Here is a 13,028-nt window from a genome sequence, read left to right on the forward strand (position 1 = left end):
GCCCAATACAAATATTAAATACTATTATCATTATTACAGCAACTGGTCACAAAGGACATCTGTAAAAAAATAGAAATGGCATAATGAAAATTAATTCTACTAACAAATATATAACCAAGAAGCAGCACCTTTCTATTTAAAAAGAATGAATATGATCCTTCCCAGGACACAAAATATGGTACTTGACCTCATACAACTCACAGTGACAGTGGAACTAGTCTCCCCCTGTGTGATGACTGATATCCACATTGCCTAGCATGTACCTCAATTCTGAGCTTCAGGTAAGAAAAAGATATGTTTGAGAGAATAGATTAATGAAAGTAGATTCGTATGGTCAATAGGAAGCAGAAAAGAACGTTTAAGAACATCAGGAACACCATTTAGATTTCAGATCCCCCAGAACTGAAACAAAGAAGGCTAGAAAGAAGGTGGAGAAAGAGGTGCATAGAAAAGCCTGCAGCAAGAGGGATGGGATTCAAAGGAGGGAAGGGCAAGTTAGCTCGTTATGAAAGTAGCATGTTGTAAAGCAAAGGGCCCTGGACCAAGAGTCAAGAAACAGTTCTAGTCCCAGCACTGACACAAGCTCTCTATGAAACCTGGGCAGGACACTGCCCCTCTCAGGCCTCAGTTTCTTTACCTATAATACAAAGGAGGTGTTGTAAGAGTAGTTAGTACAGCTAATCAATCGTTCACCAAGTATTTATTGTTTATTATGGGATAGGCAGTTGTTCTAGTCTCCAGAGACATAAGAGAAAATAAAAACAGACACAGCTCCTGCTGCCATGGATCTGGCATTCTCAATGACTTCCCTCCAACTCAAAGACCTGGCACACTAGAACTCTGACTGTAGGCTATGGTGCGGCCACAGTGGACAGGCAAAACGGCTAAATGCCTGAAGAGGAGACAGCATGACCTCTTCAAAAGCAGTCTTTTTTTTTTTTTTAAGCAGAAGCAAGTGCCCCTCACTCTCATGTTGCCCAACTCCAGGTCCTGAGCCTTGGAGCTTAATACAGATAGTGGCATCCAACTGACTTTTATTCTGAAAGCCAAGACTGGGGCTCCAAGAAACTTCCAGAAATATAAGATGCTTTGTTTTGTTTTTCAGTTATATAATTAGAGTCATTACAGCAGAGAAATGGGGAAATTATTTCATGCTTTTTTTAAAAGTCTATCTAAAATGACTAACATTAATGTAATTTCATAAAATTTAACAATCACTATAATTGTTCCTAATCTGTTTTCTATAATAGGAAAAACACAATTTTTATATGAATTATTTGCTATATAGAGACAGAATATAATACCTTTCACCAAACATGAAGCCCTAACCTTGATTTCTGTAGTACATTAAAAAAATGTATTTTGTATTGCCAAAAGAGAAATAGTATTGGGTTTCGATCCGTATTTTCTGTTGCTCATTCATAAATTGGAGTAAAAGAAGGAAAATCTTAAAAGACATGAAAGGCAGCTCCCTTATAGAGAGCTATCAACAGAGCATCCCAAGAGTGCCCTGACCACATGTTTCTCCCCAGATCATGGGCCCCAGCATCTCCGAGCACACACTGTCTTCCGCAGAATCTTCTGACAAGTCTGCTTCACCTTAGGAATCCCCATGATCAGTATGAGGGAATGAAGAGAAGGATAGGCAGCCATGAATGTCTCAGAGATGAAGACATTGGTGAGATTAGGAGGATAAGCCTTGGAGGTGATGGAGAAGGGGCTGGCAATGACATAAACCAGGTGAAGTACGAGGAAGCAGCCCAAGGACTTCAGGGCAGTGATGTGAGCCTTGGCTCGGGCATCCCTCCTACCAACTGAATGGACCTTCATCTTCCTGTGGTGTGTATACAAAGAGACAATCAGCATCCCAGAGGAAACAAGAAACACTATGAAAGGCAACCAACTTCCTGAATTGAGCTGAAATACATAGAAGTACTGCCAGTTTGCAAAGAGATATAGCATGGTGCTGTTTCCTTGGGGAGGATGAGAGAATGTTAAACCCATTCGGACCGTAAGTAACAAATTGATTATAAAGTACCACAGAAGGCACAAGAGACTCAGGTTACAGGCCCTCTGCTTCAACCACAAGCAGGCAGGATGATCACAGGTTGTGATCTTCTTGCAATAGAAGACACCGAGGAAGGTGGCAAACCACAAGCTGGCTTGGCTTACCAGGACCCAGAAGACACTAAGATAGCGAAGCCAAAGGCTGCTCTGGAAAAGTGGAAACAAGCTTAAGTCCAAAATGATCAGCCACTGCAGGAGAAATCGGCAGCCAGCCAGGCCCAGGATAATGAGGTTATATGAGGACCAGCTGAATTTTCTGATCCATTCCCTAAAACTCCAGACCACGAGGACTCCATTTCCAATTAAACCGATGAGAAATTCAACCACTGCTACCAGCATCAGCAGTCCTAGGGCAGTACTCAGCATGGCTGGGGAGGGGAGGCTCTCACTGCTCCTGGCTGAGGTCAGATCCCCTGGTAGCGATAACACACCAGGGTAAATTTTCACACCACAAAATCTGGATTTGACCTTGTCCTTCTGTAATCTATCTTCAAACAAGACTGAATAGCTATGACGAGGAACAGAGAGGTTGGAAATTATGATAGCCTCTGTATTTGCATCTACATGAAGGAACCCTGAGTGTAGACCCAGAGATGGCAAACAGTACCACAGACACTGGATCTCCATCTCAAAGGTCGCGGGCCAAAGTCTAGACACCAGGATACAGTGTAACAAGACCCCTCAACAAGAAAGACCAAATCAAAACATGCGCATGCTCTATACAGTGCCAGTTATAAGCGCATATGCTATATATTAAAAAAAAGAAATTTTATTTTCATAAAGAGAACATTGGGCTGGGCACAGTGGCTAACACCTGTAATCCCAACACTGGCCAATATGGTGAAACCCCATATCTAGAAAAATTATCCAGGCATGGTGGCAGGTATCTGTAGTCCCAAATACTCAGGAGGCTGAGGAAGGAGAATCACTTGAACCCAGGAGGCAGAAGCTCCAGTGGGCCAAGATTGCACCATTGCACTCCAGCCTGGGCAACAGAGCAAGACTCCATCCCCCACCAAAAACAATAATGTAAGCATGATGAGAACTCTCTGTGAAGCTGTAGGCAGGTAGGTCACTGCCCCTCTCTAGGCCTCAGTTGCTCTACTAATAACTGGATGGATTGTAGGGCTAGATTTCCATTTCTTGAGTAGATTTGCAGAGTGCTTATTTTGTGTCAAGCTACAGTGTACTAGGCGCAGGGGATGATACCATTATAATACACAGTCCCTGCCTCCACGTAGTATTCATTGTACATCATCTCCACCCAGCTGCAAGAGCTAGCATTCTAAAACTCTGGCTGTAGGATATGGAGGGGCAGAGAAGGTCATGATCTTCTACTGGCCAGAAAACCTAGGGGAGGCTTGAAACTATCCAAAAGCAGCCTTTCTTTGGCAACTTTCTGATAGAGTCATATTGCCTCTCTCTCCCCAACTGCCCCAGTCTAGCCTTGCAGAGGAATCTGCCACAGATCCTGGTAGCCAACTGATATATTACCGGAAACCTAGCCTGGCATAAAAAAAAAACAAAATATCTAGAAATATAAAGATAGGATTTTTGGCAGACTACTTTACCACCGGTGTTGACAGGCTAAACCACATGGAAAATTGAGATACTAACGTAGCTAATTCCACTAAGAAAAGTGCTTGCCTAAAAAAATCCAGCAATTAACATACAGGTTCACTTCTTTTTAAAATATATTATTTTCAAACTATAGCTATTTGATACTTCCTTTTATCAAAAACATAGTGTATTGGCAATGGAAATTGGATTATCTGCAGTAATTTTTTTTAAATGTGATACTTTCCATGTAAAATATGAAAACTCAGTTTTGACTTCTGTAGTTTATTAAAATAATGTGATTTGCATCACTTAGAGTGCAATAAGCTCCAATTTCTATCCTGTTTTTCATTTTATTTCAAAATCAAAGAAGAATTGAGAAGGAGAATTGAGAATAAAAATTTTATTTTACTAAAAACCTACAATTATTTTTGTTGTTGTCAATGATACAGTTAAGGGCCTGATTAGATCCTTCTCCCACATCGTGGCCTCTGGGATTTCCAAGCACATATTATCGCCCACAGAATTCTCTGACAAGTCTGATTCCTCATAACCCTTACAATAGAGGGAAGTGAAACAGAGGCAGCCATGAGTGCTGCAGAGATGGCAAGAATGGTGAGATCAGAGGAAGAGTAGAAGGTTATGGAAAAGTGGCTGGCCAACGCAGAAACCATGTAAAGGGGGAAGTTCAGAGCCAGAGCGACATGCACCGTGGTTCAAGCCTCCTCCGTACAGCTGTGTAGTCCTCCGTCTTCCTGTGATGTCTACACAAAAAGACAAGTAGAACAGGAACACCACAAATAGCAATCAGTTTCCTGCACTAGACTGCAATCTATAAAAATAACAAGTTTAAAATGGGATGGAGGATGCTGCTATTTCCTGTTAATGGTTTTTAAAGCATCCAGCCAACAAGAGCTGAGAAATAAAAAGTGATCTGGAAAGACACTAGCAAAAAACAAAAACCCAGCCTCCAAGCCCTCTTCTTCAGCTATAAGAAGTCAGGGAGGCAAAGTTCATGATCTTCATGCAGCAGAAGCCACTGAAGAAAGTAGCAAAGCACATGGTGACCTGGCTTACCAGGACTCAGAAGACATTAAGATAGTAAAGCCAACTACTGCTCTGGGAAAGTGGAAACAGATTAAGTCCAACAGGATCAGCCTGAGCAGGCAAAAGTGGCTTAATGAAGATTTATAGGGACTTCTTACATTTTTTGACCCGTTCTCTAAAACTCCAGACTACAGGGACTCTATTTCCAACCAGGCCAATAAGAAATTCAGCCACTGCAACTGGCATCAGCAGTCCTAGGGCAGCAGTCAACGTGGCTGGGAAGGTGAATGTCTCACTGCTGAATCAGGAGGTGCCCTGCTTCAGTGCTGATGAGTATGTCCTGCTCCTGGCCATGTCAGAATCCCTGAAGATGCTGTCAGTATTATGGTAAAACACCTCTCACAACTCAGATTTTGCTACTGTCTGAAATCCATTCTCTGGCAAAGATATTGCAGCTGTGAACAGAAGAAACATTCTTGAAGGTAACAGTTCCACCTTCATTTACATCTACATGACGCTGGCCTGGGATCTGAGATTAAGTACAGAGCCACAGTTATGGAATGGCCTTCTGAAGAAAAGAGCTAAAATCCAGACAGCCTAGAGCACAGTTTCCTGAAATCCTTCTTTCACCCAACCTAACTCCACAAAAGCTAAATAAGACATTCTGAGAATTTAAACGGTGGCAAATGCAAGGCACCTTGTGTTATAAAAAGGGAAAGCATGAAATTTATCAATTATTTAGCAAATATTTATGAATGACTACTATGTGCCAGGCCTCTGTTCCAAGATCTTGGGATACAGTGGAAAGAAACAAAGTTGCTGCTCTCATGGAGCTTACATTCTGGTGGGTGAGGCAAGTAATTGATGGTTTTAATATGTTTGTAATTTGAATATATAAACACAAGAGCTATATTTACACCTGTGGAAAGGCTTACTGCAATGACAATGAAAACAAAGGGAAGGATAGGGTGAGCAAACAAGCGAAAACAAGAAGGCAGGATAAACATCAAATGCTGAATAATAAATTCTAGGAGAGGTCAGGCAGGAGAGAAATCTGTGACCCATGGCTGCTACTTAAATCTCCACACAGAACTGTCCAGCCTATTGGCATCCACGCCCAGAGCTGCATTGCAGGGGTGTATGTGGAGAATAATAGCCTCAGTGCCATTCACTTTAACAGAGCCACAGTATTGGTTTTCACTTTTGACACGACCAAAATGTGTCTGCTATGATACTACCATACCTCTTTCTACCAAAGTCCCTTCTATTCACGCTCCTATTCCCCACTGCTCTGAGCCTTCAGCTACTTCGGCAGTACCTGAACCAAGTAAAGAAAACTGATGAAAGATCAAGCGGGATGCTAGCATCAACAGAGCAACCTATAATAAGAATATTAAAAAGAATGAAACAAAGAACAAGCATTGGTTTTGAAAACTTGGCACTTTCACCAAAAAAAAAACTGCCCCCTTCTGCTACCAGACCCAGTACAGTTCCATCTCCTATCCCCTCTTCTACATCTCACTTGCAAACCTTCCTGTTCCAGGGACTTTTTAAAATGCTTCTTAGAATTGTGCCTATTTTGCCACTAGATGGCGTCAAGACAACTCCTCTGTAAAAGCTGTTGACCTAAGCAAATTCCCTTAATGAGCTGAAATAGTCCAGATATTCATAAATTGAACAGGTCAAGCATGTTTTTCATAAGCACGTGTACCAGAAACACAATTTATGAATATACACAAATTCATAGTCTTGCCCGCTTCCTTCCTCACAACCGTATGAGGAGGAGTCTTGCTCACTAGCCATTGTGGCCTCTTTGGAGCTGCAATTTAGGCGCTGGGAGAGAGGAGGAAGCGCTAACTACACCATGGAAGGTGCTGTGTGCAGCAAAGATCACAGCCCCGACGAAGAAAATGACCCGCATCAGCAGCGTTGCTCAGGGAAGGAAAGTGAATACAGTAAAAGTGGGCTAGTGAGGGGACTGCAGATGAAGGGAGGGGAAGTTAATTGTATGCTTTTATGAATATGAAATTTGGAGGGCTGAGAATTTTTAACTACAGCAGGCAAAATGTGGGGAACTCTCCAGGAGGTGCAGCTTAATTTCCCTCCCTCTGAGTTTGGATTGGACTCAATGACTTGCTCCCAAAGAACCAAGTATGGAAATGGGGGGGAAAATAGTAACTTTGCAATGTTCCTGGCAGACACCACCTTGACCAAGTGATCAAGGTTAACGTCACCAGTGACCAGTCATGTTGATATCACATAACTCCTAACGTGACGACTAGGGCACTTTACGTCAGTCTGACTGACAAAAACATCAGACAAACCCAAATTGAGGGACGTTCTATGAAATGCCTGAATAGTAATCTTTAAAACTGTCAAGGCGGCCAGGCACTGTGGTTCACGCCTGTAATCCTGGCACTTTGGGAGGCCGAGGTGGATGGAGTCAGAAGTTCAAGACTATCCTGGCCATCATGGTGAAACCCCATCCTTATTAAAAAAAAAAAAAAAAAAAAAAAAAAAAACTGTCAAGGTAATTTTAAAAAGAGCTGAGAAACTGACGCAGAGTAGAGATACTAAGTCCACCTGTACCATGGTTATGGTAAGATATAAACATTAGCAGAAACTGGGCGAGGGTGATATTTGAACTCTCTGTACTTACTCTGCAACTTTTCTATAAAATAAAATGAAATTAAAACATTATTTTTAAAATTTAAATAAAACTCAGATCTAATAATTACATTTTTTAGCATTGAGAATTACATTTTTAGCATTTAGCAATAAGAATTGTGTGTATCCAGAGAACACTGAGGTGTTCCCATAACATTGCAAAATCACACTAAGCAAAGGGTCAAGCAGGACAGACTACAGACAGGACTTTCTGGGTGTCTGCCCATTCAAAGCAAAGAGTTCTTAGGTTCATGCTAGTACTGGCCCTCAATGGGACACAGACCTCACGACTAGCTTTCTGTTACATGTATTAATCAATGGGGCACTGTGGCCATCCAGAGAAAGGCAATGCGTTTTGAAGTCAAACAGATTTGGGGGTGCTCCCAACTCAACCAGTTAGCAGGTAGGTCCTTAAAGAAGTCAATTAACTCCTCTGAGCTTCAGTTCCCCCTCTGTAAAAATGATGATGATAATGTTTACCTCACAGGGCTATTGTGATGATAAAAGAAATTACCTAGCCTGATGCTCCCCAAATAGTCTAATTAGTGTTATTTTTCTTCCTTTCCTTGGCGATTTCTCTCCCTAAGTACTAATTTCAATAAAGTCAGAGAGCACCTGAAGTCTGTTATTCACAGTATGCAAATCCAAGATGAACTGAGCTACTAATTCTAGACACAGGTGTCCAGTTCTGCACAATTCCAGGATCTCTGGAAAGCATAAGTAGAGATGAGAGACTAATTAACCCAGGCCTTTAAGACACATAGAAGCCAAAGATGTAAAGGGATAGATGGGAGTTAGGAGAGATCTTTTCTGAGTAATATCAATATCCAGCTATTTCTTCTCTTGAGATACCTGGATTTCAGATCATTATAACCACAGCCATTGTCCCATCTGTGAAAGTAGCAAAATTGAGAGAAATAATTTTTCCATATTTAAAATAGGTCAGAAATGTTATCAGACCAATCAAGTATGTACCTGTATTTAGATATCTTATATCTAAAATGACTGCACACACCCAGTCATTTTCCCAGGGCTCCTGGCTCCTGGCTCCTTCCTGCTGACTCAAGGTAGAGTTACAGTCACCCCATTTCCCAGACCCCATATATCCACATAGACATAATCCAGATAATCACACCGTAGCGAAGTGATGTTGACCTTACACCTCCACCAGGCATAGGGAGGAGGGTTTACAGACTGCACCCCTCCTCCTGCTGTTGCCCTTATCCTCACGTCTTCCCTTTCCTCTCCTCTTCTCCCACCCCCATTAACCCATATCACTTTCTTGTTAATTTCTATGCCAGGCAAATTCTTATAGCAACATGGATTTTTTTTTCACACTTTTTTCCTCATGGAGTAAAACTGGCCTGTGCTCTTCTCTTAGAGGGGGAAATGTGTATCTGTGTCTTTCCTTAGACCACAATATCCAATTCCCTAGGGAGTTTTGTCAAATTCCACTTCCCCCTTCCACTCCCACACCCAGAAGGAATTAAGGCAGAGTATAAAATTTGAAAAATAAAAATTCCCAGTGGACTCTGATGTACTTCTCACCCTCCCAGCCTTCTTTGAGCACCAGTGAACTAGACTAGATGATCCACCTCCAGCTTTAACTTGTAAAAAAAAAAATTATATTATTGAAAAATTTATTTTAAATGCCTTCAGTAAGCTTCAATTTCACCTAAAGACTGTGGCTTTTGAGGCTACCTTAAAAGTTACATTCTGTTCATGCTTTAAAAGACTCCTTTCTAGTAATCTTTTCTCTTTTTTTAACAATTGAAAATGGTTTATCAACAGAATGCTAGTAACAATGATCAGGGAAACCCAAAGCCAGACATATTTAAAAATGTTTAAGTGAAATTTAAGTGCTATAAAGAAACCTTAAAAATCTTTGAAATTTTTAAGAATTTCATTTAGTTCTTACAGAAATTGTATCTACCTTCTCATCATATTTCTGTTGGCCTATTCCTTCCCAAGTAGCAACATTCAAAAGATATCTAATAATTTTTTCTTCTTTAATGTAACTACTTTTTCATTTAAAAACACATCTCCTATAAATCTCAAGGCCTAGAAGTCCAGAGTCTCTGTGACACCATGACATTCATTTCAGCTAACGAAACCAAGCACCCACAATAATTTCATACTTTCAGAGACTATACTTGAAGCTCTGGATCTATTCTTTCCTAGTTCTGCTATTATGAACCATTCATATGGTTTATTTGTGCCTTAATTTTCTCAACTATATAATGGAGACAATAATAACTACCATACTAAAGAGGTTAGGACCAGCTAAAAAAATCACACGTGGAAATGTAGCTCATACAGTATTGGGCGTGTAGCAGTCAAAAGATGGAAAAAAACAGAGGCACCGGAGGCAACACAACATATCTACAACTATACAATCTTTGATAAACCTGACAAAAACAAGCAATGGGGAAAGGATTCCCTGTTTAACAAATGGTGTTGGGAAAACTGGCAAGCCATGTGCAGAAAGCAGAAACTGGACCCCTTCCTGACACCTTACACTAAAATTAACTCCAGATGGATCAAAGACTTAAACATAAGACCTGGCACCATAAAAACCCTAGAAGGAAATCTAGGCAAAACCATCCAGGACATAGGAGTAGGCAAAGACTTCATGAACAAAACACCAAAAGCATTGGCAACAAAAGCCAAAATAGACAAATGGGACCTAATTAAAATCCACAGCTTCTGCACGGCAAAAGAAACAGTCACTAGAGTGGATCGGCAACCAACAGAATGGGAAAAAATTTTTGCAGTTTACCCATCTGACAAAGGGCTGATATCCAGAATTTACAAAGAACTCAAACAGATTTACAGGAAGAAAACAAACAAGCCCATTCAAAAGTGGGCAAAGGATATGAACAGACACTTTACAAAAGAAGACATATATGAGGCCAACAATCATATGAAAAAATGCTCATCGTCACTGGTCATCAGAGAGATGCAAATCAAAACCACATTGAGAAACCATCTCACGCCAGTTAGAATGGCGACCATTAAAAAATCTGGAGACAACAGATGCTGGAGAGGATGTGGAGAAAAAGGAACACTTTTACACTGTTGGTGGGAGTGTAAATTAGTTCAACCATTGTGGAAGACAGTGTGGCGATTCCTCAAGGCCTTAGAAACAGAAATTCCATTTGATCCAGCAATCCCATTACTGGGTATATATCCAAAAGACTATAAATCGTTCTACTATAAGGACACATGTACACGAATGTTCATTGCAGCACTGTTTACAATAGCAAAGACCTGGAATCAACCCAAATGCCCATTGATAATAGACGGGATCGGGAAAATGTGGCACATATACACCATGGAATATTATGCAGCAATCAGAAATGATGAGTTTGTGTTGTTTGTAGGGACATGGATGAATCTGGAGAACATCATTCTCAGCAAACTGACACAAGAACAGAAAATGAAACACCGCATATTCTCACTCATAGGCGGGTGATGAAAAATGAGAACACATGGACACAGAAAGGGGAGTACTAAACACTGGGGTCTAATGGGGGGAAAAGGGGAGGGCCAGTGGGAGGGGGAGGTGGGGAGGGATAGCCTGGGGAGAAATGCCAAACGTGGGTGAAGGGGAAAAGGAAAGCAAAGCACACTGCCATGTGTGTACCTACGCAACTGTCTTGCATGCTCTGCTCATGTACCCCAAAACCTAAAATCCAATAAAAAATTAAAAAAAAAAAAAAGAGAAGAGGAAAAAAAAAAAAAGAAATGGCAATGATCATGAGTTATAGTTACCACAATGAGTGTTTCATGAGGTTCTACACTGTTGTGACACCTGCCCTTCACGTCAGAAAGTGACTTCTTAACAAAGAGCTTTTAGTCTCCCTCTATTCTCTACCTACTGCAGGAAAGGGAGGGGTAGGCAGGATGTTATTTTTATTGGAGAGCCTGTAAGTTACTGTGTCTTGAAAAAATCAAACCAAAAACCAAATGTTTTAAGTCCCTGGCTAACAAGTGGTTAGTGGTGGGTATTTAGCAAAGCATGTTAGAACCAGGAAAACTCTAAACACACAGCAGTCTTAAAAACTGTGCCCAAAGGGGACTTAGGGCAAGTGCCTAAGCAAAGACTCAAAACTTGCTTCAAACAGCAAAAATAGTCCTAACACAAAGACAACACATCCAATCCAGAGAGGGGAAAACTGAAGACAGTGTAGGACAAATCAGGAAAGAAATTGGCAGAACTTTGCCAATACAAGAAAAAGAATCCAGACAAAGCAAGAAGACAATTCACTTACCTTTCTTAGTGAGGACAAACTGGATTTGGACCTCAGGACTCCTTCTGTGTCTTTTAGGTATGAGATAGGTAGGTAGGTAGGTAGGTAGGTAAGTAGATAGATAGATAGATAGATAGATAGATAGATAGATAGATAGACTATATATACTTCATATATTTTTAAAGGTTTTTTGATTATATAAAAATGTTCATCACAGAAAACTTGAAATATACAAAAAAATTATTCAATTCCTACCACCTAAAATAGTTAGTTTACATTTTGATGCATTTCCTTTTAGACTTTTCTTCATATATATTCATTTTTACCAAAAAATGACATTATACCACATGTACAGATTTTATTTCAATTGCACTTAGTAGGTCATATAAAAACGTTCTTTGGGCCAGGTACTGTGGCTCACACCTCTAATCCTAGAATTTGGGAAGCTGAGGTGGATGGACCACGAGGTCAGGAGTTTGAGACCACCCTGACAACATGGTGAAATCCTGTCTCTACTAAAAATAAAAAAATTAGCCAGGCACAGTGGCAGGTACCTGTAGTCCCAGCTACTCAGGAGGCTGAGGCAGGAGAATCGCTTGAACCTGGGAGGCAGAGGTTGCAGTGAGCCAAGATCATGCCACTGCACTCTAGCCTGGGAGAGAGAGTAAGACTCCATCTCAAAAAAAAAAAAATGTTCATTGACTATAATATGGTAAATACATACTATTTCACCACAAAATATACATTATATTTATACATATAATATATATTATATATCATATATATATTATTGTATATATTTAGAGTATGGGATAGGTTATTTGACTAAAGTAACAGAGACCAAAAACCCAGCACCTGAAAGAATGGAGACACTGATTTCTCACAAACAGTCCTGGAGTTCAGGCTGGAGCAGTCCAGAGCTGGTATGACAAGTCCACAGTGTCTAGAATCATGGAGCCAGCTCTAGGATGGAGAATTACTCCATTATCCCAAGCATTCACCTCATCTGCACTGTCTAAGATAGACAATCCTGACATCAGATTCCAGCTCATGGAGGGGGTAAAGAAGAAAAGATAAAAGAAGGGAAGGCAGGACTGTTCTGAAGCACCCCCTAGAAACTATATACATCTTTTCTGCTCACAGACATGGCAATAATGTAATTTGCTGCCAAAATTCTGAATAGCTAACAATTTGATCACTACGGAAGAGAGGAGAGAAAGCAGATACTAAGGGACCAATGAGGGTTTCTGCCACCCATTTAGAGTTCTTAAGACACAGTGTGCTTTTAATCGCTCTCAGTATTCCTTTTATCTCTTACTCTTGTGATTTAACAGGATGAATACCTCTGGGTGTCATAGCACAAAATACTGGCTTTGGTAGTTTTTACTGAATATTGCAGTCAAGATTCTGGTGGCCAGAATGAGAAAAGTCTGGTAA

The 13,028-nt window shown here is 40.6% G+C and overlaps 1 protein-coding gene across 1 annotated transcript; it reads right to left on the minus strand.

The window, feature by feature from the left end:
• Positions 1–1,316: 1,316 nt before the first annotated feature.
• On the minus strand, positions 1,317–3,735 carry TAS2R5 (taste 2 receptor member 5). The gene has a single exon (XM_035254559.3). It carries the CDS (start codon positions 2,692–2,694, stop codon positions 1,534–1,536), a length of 1,161 nt encoding a protein of 386 aa, XP_035110450.2. The 5' UTR covers positions 2,695–3,735; the 3' UTR covers positions 1,317–1,533.
• Positions 3,736–13,028: the final 9,293 nt, after the last annotated feature.

Source organism: Callithrix jacchus, chromosome 11, assembly GCF_049354715.1.
Source record: "Callithrix jacchus isolate 240 chromosome 11, calJac240_pri, whole genome shotgun sequence".
In the NCBI taxonomy this organism is placed as follows: domain Eukaryota; kingdom Metazoa; phylum Chordata; class Mammalia; order Primates; family Cebidae; genus Callithrix; species Callithrix jacchus.